The sequence below is a fragment of the Euprymna scolopes genome, chromosome 19 (genome assembly GCF_053919585.1).
Source record: "Euprymna scolopes isolate OS-2025 chromosome 19, ASM5391958v1, whole genome shotgun sequence".
Lineage (NCBI taxonomy): Eukaryota > Metazoa > Mollusca > Cephalopoda > Sepiida > Sepiolidae > Euprymna > Euprymna scolopes.
The window spans coordinates 31,523,851-31,541,404 of NC_136500.1; the positions used below are offsets into that span (position 1 = coordinate 31,523,851).

At 33.2% G+C, this 17,554-nt stretch overlaps 1 protein-coding gene across 2 annotated transcripts in view; it reads right to left on the minus strand.

Moving 5' to 3' along the window:
* Window positions 1-4,502: 4,502 nt before the first annotated feature.
* The window catches only part of LOC145303496 (dynein regulatory complex subunit 11-like), a 152,905-nt gene continuing 139,853 nt past the window's right edge, over window positions 4,503-17,554 (minus strand). For both annotated transcript variants that reach the window (XM_080144925.1, XM_080144926.1), the window contains exons 17-18: window positions 10,701-10,939; window positions 4,503-4,689 (exon numbers count right to left, since the gene is read on the minus strand). In XM_080144925.1, the coding sequence (XP_080001051.1) occupies window positions 4,558-4,689; window positions 10,701-10,939 (371 nt within the window). In that variant the 3' untranslated portion in view covers window positions 4,503-4,557. The remainder of the gene's footprint in view (window positions 4,690-10,700; window positions 10,940-17,554) is intronic.

A 17,554-nucleotide genomic window follows, 5' to 3' on the forward strand; every position in this document is an offset into this window, starting at 1 on the left:
TCGACGGTGTTTCAATGGGTTCTGCTCTCGGCCCGTTGTTTTCCGAATTTTACATGACCAACCTAAAAACCAAAGTTTTCAATATAATAGCAAAACCATCTATCTACGTCAGGTACGTAGATGATATACTCTTATTAACGAAAAACTTAGACGAATTAATAAACATTAAAACCGCTCTTAAAAATAATTCTATACTAAATTTCACACACGAAACAAATATAAACAATAGTATCCCCTTCCTCGATATAGAAATAAAAGTCGACACCGATAAATTTACTACTCACTCATACAAAAAACCTACTAAAGCGAATGCTCTGATAGATACAAAATAGCTGTCGTAAAAAATCTCATCTTCAGAACTAAACATAATTCCTCCACTAACGAAATATTCTATAAATCACTATCGAACGTAAAACAAACTTTAATTAATAACTGCTTCCCAAACTACATATTTGACCAGCAGATTAGACACTTTTTAACTACCATTAATAATAAGAATAATAATAATCACGATAGCAGCGATAATAACATTGACATATATTATTGTAACCAGATGCATGGGAATTACAAATTAGACGAAAAAATAATAAAAGATATCGTACACAAACATGTCTTAACCACGGAAAAAAACTCTAAAATAACATTTATTATTTATTACAAAAAAATTTAAAACTAGCCAATTATTAATTAAAAAAAAAAAATAACCCTACATCCGATGGCAGTATGCTGAAAACTAGAAATGCCGAGATACGGCATTAATCTGTTTCGGGGTGTGGCCTAAGCAAAATTTTATACAGTACATATTGAAAATTAGTAACAAAATACAGTATATGATACACATGTATTTAATCAAATAACATTATAAATAACGCCGTAGGTCGGGGTAAACAATGTAACGAGAGGTTGAAAAACATCGTATTCCACGTCGTAAGGGCCACCGTATCTCGGGTTCTACTGTACATATAAGAACAAATAATTAATAAAACATGTTAAAAACAATTTAAGAAGAATTAAAACCATATTTAATTTTCAAAAAGGAAACCCAAATTAAGTGGATTGTTCTTAATCCGCGGAGTTTCGAAAGAAATACTTTCCTTCTCATAAGAGGGTAAGAATTAGCAAAATGGGGAATCGGATTTTGCTTGCAAAGTATTTAGTGAAACTACAAGTAAGCCATAAAGCTTACGTGGTAAAAAATAGTGAAGCAGAGGGAATAAAGAAAAAAAGAAAAATGCATTCACGTCGATTGAAGAGTAGAATATCCAATAACGGTAAAATCCAAGAAAAGTTTGTTAAAGTTTCGTATCTACAAGTAAAAATCCAAAGGTATCGCGTTACTGGAAGATATTTCGATGTAATCCAGAAGACAGAATTCCGTAAAATACTTCATAAATGAATATAAGAAATAAAGTGTTATATATATATATATATATATATATATATATATATATATATATATATATATATATATATATATACACTGTGTGTGCAAAATCAAGACTTTAAGACAAGGTGTTGATGGCAACAAAAAGTGTATTTTATTTTACGTTACAATTGTTTCAATGTCTAGTTCGACAATTTCAAGCATTATATCGTTTGACAATTTTCAAAAAATAGCATTACTTCAGACTTTATGAATAAACACACTTTAGGCAATGTAGTATTTTTGAATAGAAAGAAAAAAAGGCGGCGGGGAATCCCTAACGAGAAAATCATACGAAAAACATTTACCTTGGTTGTGGTTACGGAAAAGCCAATTTGAAGGTTTTACGAGGAGCCCTAAGCCATTTAAAAAAATTAGGGATTCCCCCCCCCCGCCTTTTTTCCTTTCTGTTCAAAAAATGCTACATTGCCTAAAGTGTGTTTGTTCATAAAGTCTGAAGAAATGCTGGTTTTTGACAATTTTCAAACGATATAATGCTTGAAATTGTCGAACTAGACATTGCAACAATTGTAACGTAAAATGAAATACACTTTTTGTTGCAATCAACACCTTGTCTTGAAGTCTTGATTTTGCGCACACAGTATATTAATGCTCAATTATGAAATGTGATAATTTTGTAGCTTAATCCTTAAGTCAACCATTTTTGGCTTAAAACATATAGGTATATGGAAATTTACTGAATTACACGAATTTTCACTCTCTATCTCTCTCTCTCTATATATATATATATATATATATATATATATATATATATATATATATATATAATAGCAGTTCAGCCCAGCTTGGCTCGTGCTCTATGTACCGTTCATAACTTTGTGTGCATATATGTTAAAAAGTTTGACACATGTCCAGGTAACCTACATCTACAATTTCAAGTTTTTAGATCCAAAATTGGCGGAAAAGTTTGGTAGAATCTGCAAAGGTCAACTCTTTCAACTATGACCTCTTGGAACCCAGATTTTCGCCCAAAAAACTGATTAAAAAGCTTGCAGAATGTCTACATATTCTACATATAAAATTTTACATCTTTAGCTCCAAAATTGGCTGATTCGTTTGCTAGAGACAGCAAAGGTAAAAAAAATTTAAACTTCGAGCAAAATTTTAACCTCTTAACATTTATTGTTTTGGGTTCAAATCAAGTTAAAAAGTTTGATCCATGTCCAAGTAAGCTGCATCTAAAATTAGACCCGAAATTGGCAAATGAGTTTGGTAGAATTTTCAAAGGTCAAATCGTTGAACTTTGACTCCTTGACAGCCAGATTTCTGGCCGAAAACCGATTAAAGAGATTTTCCCAAATCTCAATATCCCTTATGTCAAATCCTGAGTCTGTAAACTGAAAATTGGCAGAGTAATTGGCTAGAGAAATGTACACATACAGAAACACAAATACAGACAATTTCACTTCTATAGATATTCAGCACGGCTTTGTCTCAGGCCCTATGTACTGTTTATAACTTTATGTGCATATGTATATATTAAAAAGTGTGCATATGTACGGTAATGCCTTTCTATATAAATGGCGTCCTTAACTACTATAGAGAAAAATTAGAAAAGACTGCAGAGGTAAAAAAGTTTTAAACTTTGACCTCAATTTTGGCCCCTTAACATTTATTGTTTTGCGTTCAAATAAAATTAAAATGTTTGAACCATGTCCAGGTAACCTACACCTAAAAGCCAAATTTTCAGCAAAAGAAAAAACGATTAAAAAGCTTGTCCTATGTCTGAATGCACTTTATGTAAAATGTCAAATGTTTAGACCAAAAATTGGCTGAGTAATTTCGTAGAGACTGCGGAGGTCAATTCTTTTTAAACTTTGACCCCAATTATAACCCCTTAACATTTATTGTTTTTGGCTCAAATCAAATTATTTAGTTAGATCCATATCCAAGTAACCTATATCTAAAATTTCAAGTGTTTGGACCCAAAATTGGCGAAGGAGTTTGGTAGAGTTCTCAAAGGTCAAATCGTTCAATTTTGACCCCTTAACAACCAAATTTCTGGCTGAAAACTGATTAAAAAGATTTCCCCAAATCTCTGTACCCCTTATGTCAAATCTCGAGTCTGTAGACCGAAAATTGACAGAGTTATTGTGTAGGGAACTGTATACACACACACACAGATATTTTCACTTTTATATATATATATATATATATATATAGAGAGAGAGAGAGAGAGAGAAGTTGGATAAAGAGAGAGAGAGAAGATGTGAATATAGATTGATAATTTGGGTGTGCCGAGTTTAAATCCACTCTGTTCAATGGCATCAGTTCCGCTGGGGAATGTAACCAACCTTTACTTATCCTTCTTGCCTGAATCTTAGAGAGAATTTGAGAAAACAATTCTAACAGCACGGTTGAGCCAATCAAAAAATTCGGATATACTATTTTAAAATATAATAAAAATATTAAATTGAACTTAGGTTTAAGTAATATTAGTATTTGTAGTAGCATTAGTATTTTACTCCATTAAGAGAGTCAATTCAGTTACCTTCGACAATACGGGGGTTATGTTTCGGTTGAGTTTGTGTGTCATTATGCTTGTTCATTCGTCCGCATCAACCGTCACAAAACTAATATCAGTCATAGCTTATTACTGATTTATTTTAAAAATTCTAGATCAAGATCAAGGTCACAGAAAGGTGAAATCAAAATTTTGGCGATAACACTCATCTTGAAAGTTTGGTTATGGTCGACATTTTAAAGGGATTTTAATTTACTGTTTATTATTTTCTAAATTTAAAGAATATATCTGACCCTGACAACAGTAGCCGCCATTCAAATTTTCAGTCTGATCAGATAAATATTTTCTGAGTTATCAAAATCCCCATGGCATATTGTATGAATATTTCATACAATATGAAAAAAAAAATAAAAACCAGATAAAATTTCTTCCCATCCTTACGTTGTCAGGTGATAGTATGCAGTCTCATGACTGACTTATGTTTCTTTGTTGTTGTTTTAAGTGTGTAATAACTTTTTTTAAAAGAAACACTGTATGTTGTATTAAAGCGTGTATTAAATAAGTGTTTGAAAAAAATAATGCCGAATTCATTAGTAACGTAAAATTACAAAAAGAACTTTATTTCTAACAGCGCAAAGAAATTTGGAAACTATTTCTTCTTTCCTTTTTTCCCGCCTTTTCCGCCTTTTCCGCCTTTCCCGCCTTTTCCGGAATCTTCTTCTGTCTCCCCTTGGGCGGCTTTAGCGCGCTTCTTTCCCAGCGGACTTTTCATATACCATTCCTTCAAATAAAAATGTTAAAAATTTAAACATGGCAACAAAACTCAATAAAATTACTAACTCGGACTGGATTTGTTTGAACATCTTTTCAATCAATATATATTTTTTTTTCCCTATTTGTGAGGGGAATGGAAAGGGGGTCTGAATTTTTGAAAGTTCGAAAAAATCCTATTGACTAACACTTTTTTATGGAAGTCGATTACGACGAGAAATAAATCAACTTGATGTAATGGACAAGAAAGGATAAAATATGATTACGTTTCATAAAAAAAGAAGACCAAAGTAGAATCATTTTTATAAAATAGGGTAGTCTTTTAACCGACGGTGATAAATTTACAGCCAAAATTATATATATATATATATATATATATATATATATATATATATATATATTATAATAGATATGATGTATAATATATATGATATATATATATATATATATATATATATATATATATATGATATATATATTATAATGTGATACATAATATATATATGATATATTTATTATAAAATATCATAATATATATATATGATATATTTATTATAAAATATCATATATAATATATATATAATATATTTAATATGATATATATATATATATGATATATATATATATATATATATATATATATATATATATATATATATATATATATATATATATATATATATATATATATATATATATATTATAATATGTCTGATATATATACATATACTCGCATTTCAGCCCGGCGTTGATCGGGTGTTTGGAGGTGTGTGTTGAGCAAAAAAAAAAAAAAAAGCGGTAGTAAGAAGGAAGGCTCGAACCCGTACAACAAAAGAGGAAAAGAACGCGGAAAACCCGGCGTCTTTGCTGTTACGACCGCCGCCAAATCGGAAATGACGTAGGTTTTAATTAAGGCTAGACAAGATGAGAAGATGACTTTCGATAATATCGGCGAAAAAAGCGACCGTCCCTGTAGAACAGTTCCCAGTTGAAGGTGAAGATATTAATGTTTTTAGCCAAAAAAAAAAAAAAAAATCCAAAAATGGTAAAATCCAAAACGGTCGAATTTAAAATTTCAATCCAATGGGTAAATTCCAAATGGTCCAAAATAATCCAAAAGGCAGAGTTCCTTGGAAAAAAGCGCAAATGGAATGAATTTACCCATTGGATTGAAATTTTAAATTCGACCGTTTTGGATTTTACCATTTTTGGATTTTTACCCTTCACCGGACTGTCCATTCATGTGAAATCTTTTTATCATTTTTCTTTTGCCTCCTGTTCCCCTTACCTCACCCTTTTTTTTAACCAAGAAAGATCTGTGACTTACTTGTAGTTTCATTAAATACTTTTATATGCAAAATCCGATCCTGCATTTTGCTAATTCCTGCCCTCTGATGAGAAGGAGAGTATTTCTTCGAAACTCCACTTATCTTGTGTTTCCTTTTTTAAAAGTAAATATGTTTTTAACTCTTTTTCAAAATGTCTTTTAACATGTTTTATTAATCATTTGTTCATATTATAAGCTCTATTTCCTTTTCGGTTTTATTGAGCTTTTACATCTGGCTTAGTTTATTTTACTTGTAAATATTAACTCTTTAATATTTATAATATATTTTAAGTTTACCATTTTGATTACCTTGGTAAACTTATTGTAATTTTTTATTATATATATATATATATATATATATATATATATATATATATATATATATATATATATATATATACGTGCATATAGACTTAGTTCAGATTGTGACAAACGACGCCAGAGAGCTCTTACATATTTTGGTTTCGTTTTTTAACTCTTGAAATCACGACTATATATATATATGGTACTTCTGCACTCTAATGCCCTTTTAAATAACGGGCACTAAATGCAAAAGTATTATATATATATATATATATATATATATATATATATATATATATATATATAGTAATTTATAAAATATATATGGCAATTAAGCTACACTGAATATTCGGCGTTTCATCCACTATAGGATTCGTCAGGCGTATGCGCATAAGCCTGACGAATCCTAGAGTGGATGAAAAAAACTATGTTTACGTCATCCACTCAAAACCCTGGTTGCCATGGTGACTGACCATTATTTTTCTTCATTTATTCATTCACATCATGTATTTATTTAGATAGTCATTTTACTTTCATTTTACGACACTGCTGCTGCTACTATTACTCCTCCCCTTTCATCACATCTCGTTTCATTCACTCTTCCTGCTATCATCTAACAAACAAGTAAATCAATAAGATTTGGCTAATTATAGATTTCAACTCAATAAACCTGTTTCGCTTTTGCACATTTTTAGGAAATTTCCCCGCCTCTACATACATACATACATACATACATACATCTAAACTATGGCTGTGAAACATTTTGGTCAGTACCTTTTGCAGGCAGTCATTTGATACGTTAATGTACACGAGATAATATTTCGGTTATTATCAACTTTGCTTCATCAGAAATTAGCAAGATTACCCGACGTTGTTCGGGGCATAATTAACAAAATATAATCACTTAAAAAGTGCGTGTAACATATTTCTTTAAAAACTTCTTTGTCTTTAACTACCTCTTGCTACGATTGATTTTTGTCTACTTCTACCTCTTGTCGTATCTCTCTCTCTCTCTCTCTCTCTCTCTCTCTCTCTCTCTCTCTCTCTCTCTGTAACAATACAACGCAAAGAAAGAAAAAGTAAAGAATCGAAAAATAAGAACGCTAAATAAAAGTGTAACCTAATTTCAGTATTGTTTTTTAAACAACTCTCATTAAGCATTTCCATCTCTCATACAGTAATGTGATCCCTGATGCCCAAAAACGGGATGAAATAATAGAAAATTGCTTAACATGACAACGTAGAGGTCACACTAAAACAGAAGATGTAAGGTTTGTAACTGTACCTTGTACAGTTTCTGACTTTTAGCCAGAAACACACAAAGAATTGCGTATTTCCTTTATTCAATAGATACTCACCAACCTTGACATCATAAATAAGTAAAGATGTTAACTATAGTTGAGGGCAACCCGAAGGCTCCCTTTTGATTATCTACTACGCCGAGACGTAGGAAAGAGCACCACTCCTTTCCCAGGCTTACTACATTTAACCTGGATCCTCCCCTTAAAATACCGAATGTTTAGCAAAGGGGTATCAAGAGCTATTTTTCAAATCTTTGGTATAATTCGACCGAAGATTGAACCCTGGTCTCTGAGCCCATTAGCAAACAATCTTCTTATTATTTTTTTTTATTTTTTTTTTTATTCAATTTTCACCCCAAACAAGGCACAGTGCCATTTTGAAGCAGGGGGCTACTATTAGGGAATTAATTAGCGGGGTCATTATGAAGGGAGAAGAGTAGAAAGATGTTTGTTAACATTACACTTGAACTTCTGCATATCACTGCAGTTGGGAAAGCAGAATCCTGGAAGGAAGTTCCAAAGACCCGCAGTTCTGGGGAATAAACTATTGGAGTAAAAGGCTTTCTTGCACCTAGGGATCTCCACTGTAAAGGGATGAGACAGTAGCTTGTCGGGTTTGTCGGGGGTAGTTACGTCGGGGAGGTACAAGTGTTTGCAGTTCGTCAGAGCATTCACCATTAAAGTATTTGTAGAACAGGCAGAGGGATGCAACATCTCGTCGATGGGACAGAGGTTGAAGCCTAGATGACAGTTCAGGACCTATCAGGTTGGCGACTCTTTTTTGAACCCTGTCCAGGAGCGAGAGACAAGCAGCAGATGCACCAGCCCAGATGTGACAACAGTACTCCATACATGGGCGAATGGTGGCCTTATAGAGGTATAGGATACTGGCAGGCTAAAGTAGTTTTCTAGCACGGTAGAGGGAGCCAACCTTCCTTGCAGCAGCCTTGGCAATGCTCTCAATGTATCTATTCCAGTTCATATTCCCTGTAAACGTTAGGCCGAGGAGTTTAAAAGAAGTACTTTCTAGCAATGTGTTCTTGGCCATTGCTATTGGTGGTAGAGAAGGTTTCTTGTAGTTATTGAAGGAAACAAGCTTATTCTTAGCAGCATTGAATGAGACCAACCATTTTTGTCCCCATTCCACTACGGATTGGAGGTCATCCTCTAGTGTTTCTGCCATTTTCTTGGATATGTGTTCATTTGTTTTCCCCACATATCTGTTATAGAGAGTGGTGTCATCGGCAAATATACCCATCTCCGAAACAATATTATCAGGGAGGTCGTTTATGAATATCAGGAACAATAGAGGTCCAAGGATAGACCCCTGAGGCACTCCCGCATTTGTCATATTGTCTGGATGTACGTCCGTCGAGGACAACTTTGATTTTTCTATTACTTAAGAAGGATTTAATTACGTTATGAATTCTTCCAGTGATTCCATATGATCTAATTTTCCTTAGAAGACCATCGTGCCATACCCTGTCAAAAGCCTTAGATATATCAAGGGCCACCGCTCTACCCTCCCCTGTTTTATCCAATGAACGGTATATACGTTCAGAAACTACAGTTAAGATATCTGCTGTTGAACGGGCTTGCCTGAATCCATATTGTTTGTCAGTCAGGAGTTTAGCAGCTGTTAGGTTCTGGACTAGGACTTGATTAACTAAGGACTCAAATATTTTGGCGAAAAGCGGGAGGAGGCTAATGGGGCGATAATTTAGTGGGTCAGTTCTTTCACCAGAATTCTTGAAGACTGGTACCACAGAGGCGGTTTTCCAGCAGTCGGGAAAACAAGATTCGTTAAGGCATTTATTGTAAAGTTTGGACAGAACTGGAGCAACCTCGGCAAAGCATTTTTTTAATAGCACAGCCGGGATGAGATCTGGTCCACATGCTTTAGAGGTGTCTAGGTTTTTTATAATAGCATGTACCTGAGAAGGGGTGATTTTCAAATCGTCAAGTGTGGCGTCTGTTCGCAGAGGAAAATCAGGGAGTGAGTGGTGTACCGAGTTCAGTGTGGAGTTTGAGGCAAACCGACTGGCAAGCAGATTAGCCTTGTCAGTTGCCGTGCAAGCAACCTCATGATTGTTTGTTAGTGGGGGAATAATTGACTGTCCATTATTAACTACGCTGTTGTAGATTTTCCAAAAATCCCGGGTTCCTAATTTCTGTGCTTCGATGCACTTTCTGGTGGTTTCAGAGTAATCTGACTTAGCTGTGTCTATTACTCTCTTACAATTATTTCTAGCTTCTATAAACTTCTGTTTATTTGAGCTGGACTTATGTCGGTTGAATCTGCGGAACGCATGCTGCCTTTGACAAATGGCAGCTGCACAAGCAGAAGTAAACCATTGGGGGGGGGGGCTTGCTATAGTATTTCCGTGCAGGAACATGTGCTTCAATAGTAGTTTTGAACCATTCAGTTGTCTCATTTGCACACTGTTCCGCTGGAAGAGTAAAGATATTTTGCCATGGGACATCTCTGATGAGCTCCCTGATGGCTTCCCAATCAGCCTTTTTGTAATACCTCGTTGTTTTGAGTAGTGGGTCTTCAGTTTTAGGGCGAGAATTTAGGCTGATTTCTACCATTATCACAGCGTGATCAGCATTCCCGAGTGGGCTGTGGGCATTTGTTGTACAGTCATTGGGAACCGTTGTCAGAAAGAGATCTAGAAGTGAGGCATGTTGATCGTGCTGGTCTGGGAAACGTGTCGGAAATGTAACCAATTGAGATAGGGAATGAGATATAGAGAAGCTATATGTGGCGCTACCAGCTACGTCTGTGTGATTTGAGAATCCTAGCCAGTTACTGTGGTGGACATTGAAGTCACCAAATACATGTATTTGTGCGCTAGTATCGAGGGAGAGTGCTATATCTATGCTGTCTGAGACTTTGTTTATTAGGGTACAAATACGCCACAATACACCATATTAAATAAACTATATGTTATCAAATCGAGCTCAGAATTAAAAAAAAATTTTAGTTTCACCGCTTGTACACTTTTATGATCATGTGAGCATAATGCGTTAAATTTTCGTAAAATTGCAGAAAATATACCAATTTCCCTCCATAAAAATAAATATTACTTTGAAAACTTCTTCCTCTTCTTTATAAATCGGATCGATTCTGGCCAGTGGCGTGAGGAATTCCATGGCGAGCAATGGTTTCTTCGTTTGCTGCTTAATCCTGCGCTCGGTAAGGATAGTTTGTATTACGGAAATGATGTGACCAGGAGTGTAACCATCGGATAATTTGACCAGAGAGGTCATGTCAAAGGAACTGCTCACTTGACCTCCATTTGCTGGGATCATTTTCTGCCAAATTCCTGCAAAGAAAAAAAAGTAATATTATTAAGGTTAAACTAAATGATGTTGTGACTTAGTTTCAGTGTTGTTTTTAAAACAATTAACAATAAGAAGAAAAATATATTTTCACCCTCTCATTTTTCTCTATGCACTGATTTGGTCCCTCATAACCATAAGGGAATGAATATTATATTTGTTTTGTCCTAACCAGATCAGAGTCAGAATGAAGCCAATCGTGTGAGGTTTATGAGTGTATCTTGTCTAGGTTCTGATTTTTAGACAGATACATATCTAAAATTCTTGCTTCCCTTATTTTGTCCTTCAGTTCTTACGTTCCATGAACGATGTTTGTGACAAAGAGGGAAGAATTTCTGTTTTGAAGTTGAAATCTATTCATCTAACCCTTAACGTTTGTTAGTTTTGGACCTTGAAAGAGTATTTTCGTTTTCTTTTGCTGTTTAGAGTGACTTTATGTCTTGACTAAGTACGGCAAAATCATGTTGACACACCGGTTCTCGACAGATCACCGAAGTTAAACAACGTTGAGCCTGGCCAGTCCCAGATGGGTGACCATTTGGGAAGGCTGGGCACTGTATGTACCTTCTGGGAAAAAAGAACTCGCTACAAAAGCATCTATAAAGTTGTAGATGTCCTATGCCCCTTCAGAGGCTCAAGGCTTATGTCTTGACTGGGGTGATTTCCATAAAAAAAAAATAATAATAGGCTCTGTGTGTCAGTAATTATGTCTATCCGTTGGCCTGTCACGGTTATGTTTGAAATAGCATTTAGTCGATATGTCACATTTAAGTAAATTCTGAGATGCAACTATATAATATAAAAAGCTGTGTTCGTCCGTCCGTAGGTCGTTCTATTAGTCTGTTTATTATTCTGACACACTTAAGCATAAACGTATCTTGAAAATATTCCTTCTCGTTCTCTTCTTTTTTTTTTTTTTTTTTTTTTTTTTTGCTTTTTTTTAATAGAAAAATACTATCAGGGTTATGAGGCGTGCCCGGAGCTATAAGAAAAAATAAATAGTAAATGTTAAATATTGTAAAGTTTCTCAACTCCAGAAGAGAAATTCCTTTTATTTAAGTAATAAAAACAAAATCAGGAGACACCCCCCCCCCCGCAAAGTGCTACTGAAATAAAATTAAGGATGCCTCCAGAGCACTACTAAAACTAAGTTTCTCTCGCCCCCTTTCCTTGTAGAGAAATAATAATAGTAAAGGAATGATAAATTAATCTCGGAGTTAGATTCTTTTCTCGGGCTGTATTAATACATTAATAACATAAAAATCGTATTTGCTTCTTGATTAAATGATATAAATGGTCATTTAATCACCCTCCCCATCCACCCAAAAACTGAAGATTTTTTTTTTTTATTGTATATATTATTTTCGCGGGGTTACGCTTATGAAAAAAATACAAACTTTGTAATTTGTTGTGTGTTTTTTATGTTTCAGTTGAATATACAAACATACAAACACACAGACTGCCCTTTATGTAATAGACTAGCCTGAATGCCCGGCGTTGCCCAGGTATTTGGAGATGTGTGTTAAGCAAAAAAAAGTGGTAGTAGGCAGGCTCGAACTCGTACCGCGATGAAGGCAAAAAACATGAAAAAAAAACCCTGACGTCTTTGCTGTTGCCCCCATCGCCAAACCGGAAGTGACGTAGGTTTACATTAAGGCTAGACAATCGTCAAGAGAGGATGAATTTCTAAAATATCAGTGAAAAAGCGACCCCTCCTTATAGAAAAGGGCCCAGTTTAGGATGAAGAAACTAATGTTTTTGGCTAATTTTTCGATATTTGTCGTTCGAAGGGTCGGGCTTCAAAATGATACTGATCTCGTGAAAATCCGTTGCTCTCTCGAAAGTTTTAGGCAGACATACATACATACATTTAAACAGACAGGTGAGGTTTATATTATAGATTATGGTTATGAAGATTTTATTAATCGAATTCGTAGGTTTAATGAAAATTAGGAAGATTTGAAAATGAACAAAGCAAAGGGAAAAGGTGCCATGAGATTAAATCAAGTAATAAAACAATACATGTTTAACAAGATCGTAGATAAATAGAGATGTGACCAATACGTTTCTGATTTTTTTAGATGAGGATTGATTATTCTGATTAGTTCTATTTTTCAGACTACTGTTCTCATCCTTAATGTTATTTGCACAACGTTTCAGTCGATGTAACCTCCGACCTTCTTTAACTGTATCTTTCGAACATGAGAATCTTTCTGTCGAACTCGGGAATCTTTCTATCGAACTCGAGAATCTGCACGGAACTTCGAACAGAGCCTCTTATTTAATCCACGGGATAGCATGCTCTCGTTCCGCCGTTTAGATTATGAAGCAAATCAGCGGACAATTGTCAAATTAAAACAAAGGACATTTTCAAGATCTATCGATTAAGTTATTAGAAACTTGATAAACCAATGTCAAAAATATAGAATCGCAATTAATGATAAGAATGTGTATGATGCAAACGATAGACTGAAATAGATTGACAGAGATTAGGACAGAAACAGAATATGCAACGAGCGAGTAAAAGAGGAGATTGGATGACGATTTTTCGTTAAGTTATGTGCAGAAGCAACAGCTAACCATAGCAATCTCATACATAAGCATGGATTATTGTCAGCTTCATTTTGTTACATATTTGTCATATATATATATATCTAAAAGCAGAGGAAAGTCTTTGGGAAGGGAGATCATAGAATATTTGATGGTTTATGCACATGTCATTTTCATAGTTGGTTTAAAAATTATTAATCCATTAAAATTCACAAAGTTTCAGGGCCTTTCATGATAAAATAAGAGCGAATAAATTCCAGATACGTCCGTTGAATCTATTCGTTAAACTTTAAAAATGTTATTTCAAATTAAAAGCTGACAGCGATATTGACATAGTCTACCGTTTTTCATAAACCCTACTTGTAAGAAAGATTATAAAAACAACATCATTATGTTACCTGAGACAAAGATCCATATGCCTAGGACAGGTCTATTAAACCAAAGAATGAAAACTAAAAAGGAAATAATTTTAACATTTCGACAATGGAAATTCAGTTATCAATAAAAGTGTTAGAGTACTACAAATTGAGAGAGTCACACAACGACAGGCGAGAAATTAATGCTAACAGAAAAAAAAGAAAAGTGAAAAAAAAAGAAAAGTGAAAAAAAAAAAAAGAAAAGTGAAAAAAAAGCCTGATAACAGATTTATTTTATCTAAACTCATGTCTAGCATAGCGAAGTGTAAAGATGACAGAAATGGCAAAAGCAGAATCTGTGTTTTGTTGGGATTTTAACAAGATTTGAAAATAGAGATAACCCAGATGTTATGATTTTTTTTTCTTTTGTTCTCTAAATTCAGGTATAAGGTGCTAGAATTGAAACAACAAATAATAATTTAGACAATGGACGGAATTGTGATTATTGATTTACACAGATGGGGAATTTGATTAGAGCAAAATTTAAGGAAGATAAATGAAAAAATAATAATAATAATAATGTGATTTTTTTTCTCGGGGGCGAGTGGCGGGTTTTAACCAGAGATTGTAAACTAAAAGTTGAGTTGACAAAAATTAAAACAAATGTTTTCCTTTCCACAATTCTCCGAACAGGAAATTGTTAATTAAATAAATTAATTAGAGATGGACAGCCATTCAAATAGTGTAATATAAAATATACTATTTTAAATGAATTGTACAATTATAATATACGCGATACACACACAAATATAATTATTACTATAATAATTTTTAATTAACTAAATATATATATTGATTGAGATTGTCGGACTGACTTCCTCATCTTGGTTGTTATCGTCACAACGTTCCGGCCTTCATCAGGTGTTTTGTATCGAACTTTGGAACCGTTTGCTAGGAGTCTCGAACCCAACCCTTTATTATTATTACGGGGATACCGTATTCAGACTCCAGCTAGGCTCTGGGATATAGTTGCTGATTCTCTGTCTTGAATGTTACTTTTTACTGCCTTCGTTCAGGATTGAACTCAGCACCTTTGGGTAACTGTAAACTCGGCCATATGTCACTAGGACAATTCTTAGTTGGTTTTTGTTAGTGTTAAACCTATGTTGTTATTCAAGGTTTTCTCTCTCTATCAGAGGTGTCCAAATTGCATTCAGCTCTATGCTTAGTTTGCTCAGTAGGTTGTTATGTCCGAGCATGTGAGCTGTTTCTTTAAGTTTTCTTAATTTCCAGTGGGTCTCTCTGTTTATTATTTTTACTTCATCCCATAGGGGGCGATGGTCCCCCCTCTCCATCCAGACATGGTTGGCTATACCTGATTTTTCAGTCTCCCCTTTAGTTACCGCTTTTCGGTGTTCTTCTGCCCTTACTTTAAGGGGGCGGCATGTTTCACCCTTGTAAACCTTTCTGCAACTGCATGGGATGGAGTATATGCAGTCCGACAATCTCAATCAATTAAAACACCTCATCTCAAAAATACATACAATTATATATATATATATATATATATATATATATATATTAAGAGAAAGAAAATTAAAACTGTAAGTTGAACTTTACAGTAAAAATTTATTCTAGAATAACAAGAATAGTCTTCTTTGAAACTCCGCGGAATAAGGACTTTGTAAATTTTTTTTTTTTTTTTTTTTTTTTGAATATTCAGTCGAACAATAAATTTTGATTGTAAATTCCAACTTACAATTTTAATTTTCTTTCTTTTATAATAAGCTCTACTCTCTATTGCATATTGAGCTTTTTTAATTCGGTTGGGATTAAATTTTCTATATATAAATACTGTTATTTATATTAGTTTGAAGTTTACCATTGCGTATATTGAGTAAACACTACGTCCTTTTGATTTCATTAATATATACATATATGTATATATATATATATATATATATATATATATATATATATATATATATATATATATATTGATTATAAAGATTAATAATTATAAATTATAAATCAGTTTCAAAAGGATAAACAAACAAAATCAAATTGAGTGTGCGATCGTTTAAAATTGACAATAAAAATTGACAATAATTGTCAAGGATTGTGATTTGAATATAGTATCCTCGTCAACACAAAGAAGAAGGAGTTTAAGACACTAAAATAAAACTATAATTTTTGTAATAAGTAAGGTGGATATTCTTAAAAATATTTAAAAGCATAAGAAAAATTTAAATTTTATGTTGATAATGAAAATAGAGAAAATTGGAAGAAATAGAAAAAAAGGAAGAAAATTTTAAAATACCTTATTGAGTTACATTAGAAAATTTGTTTTATGAACAAAGATGGCTGCCAGAACAAACACACGCTGTTAAGTTTTCTATGAACTTTTTATCTTCGTGCAGCATTATACTGTCATGCACTTTTTTCTATCTAAGAAAAGAATTTATAATTTTTCTGAAGAGTATACGCACGAAAAGAGACGGTATCGACATAATAATAACTGCTTGTTTCTCCATAACGAAACGAATCTGTAAAAAATGTACTAGAGGAGCTGTTTTGCATGAAAAAGAAATATTTGGATCTTGGAATGTAACTGTTACTGTTCTTTTATATATGCACCGTTGTTATATTTAACATGCATTGAGCTTCTAAATAAAACGGATTGGTATCCGCAAACAGTGAAATATAATAAAAAAAAATAATCGTTCTTTCTCTAACAAATACTAAGTTTAATTGTTATTTGAAAATTTAAGTTGAAATTAATTTCTAACATATTTCGAAAGAGCAGTTGTATTTAGTAAATTAATACTTTGCAAATGTTATAATAATGAGCGAAATTTTAATGTAAATCCTAATATATTAACTAATTAATTTTTTTTATTAAACCATAAACCCAAAAGACGAATTTTATACTGAAAATACCTTAAATAAATGAACAACTTAATAAAAGTTAAACAACTTAATAATAAAACTTATATAAAAACAACGTAATAAATAAAGCTTAAAACGAAAAAAAAACTTCATAATAGTACATAAATCACAACAATGAGTATTACTTTATGAAGTATTATATAAATTTCATTTAATAAATTAATATATACTATAATGGCTTTAAAGGGAGAAATTAATATAGAGACAGTTCTTATTAATCTCTATTGGAAAATGGAGATGACGAATTATTCTCAGAGCAAATAAAAAAGGGCTATTTACCTTGAAGCGAAACAGAATCACGCATAAAAAGAAAATAATCATACATTTTAATAATTAAAAGCAAATGCATGGCAGTGAAACTCTTACTCCTTCCTTATGTACTAATAAAATTAAAAGACATTGATAAAGTGTTAATAATTGGAATGAAATAATGGTGAATGCAAAAATAATAATTGGAATGAAATAATAATTGGTGAATGCTCTGACGAACTGCAAGCACTTGTTCCCCCACGACGTAAGCACCCTCGATAAACCCGACAGGCAGCTAAATCCCACCCCCACACAGTAGAGATCCCTAGATGTAAAAGATCTTTCTACTCCAGTATTTTCTTCCCCAGAACCGCTAGACTTTTGAATTCCATTCTAGGTCCCTGCTTCCCCAACTGTACTGACGTGCAGAAGTTCAAGTGTAACGTGAACTGATATCTTGCTGTCCAAATCTCTACATAGTACCTCAGTAGTTGT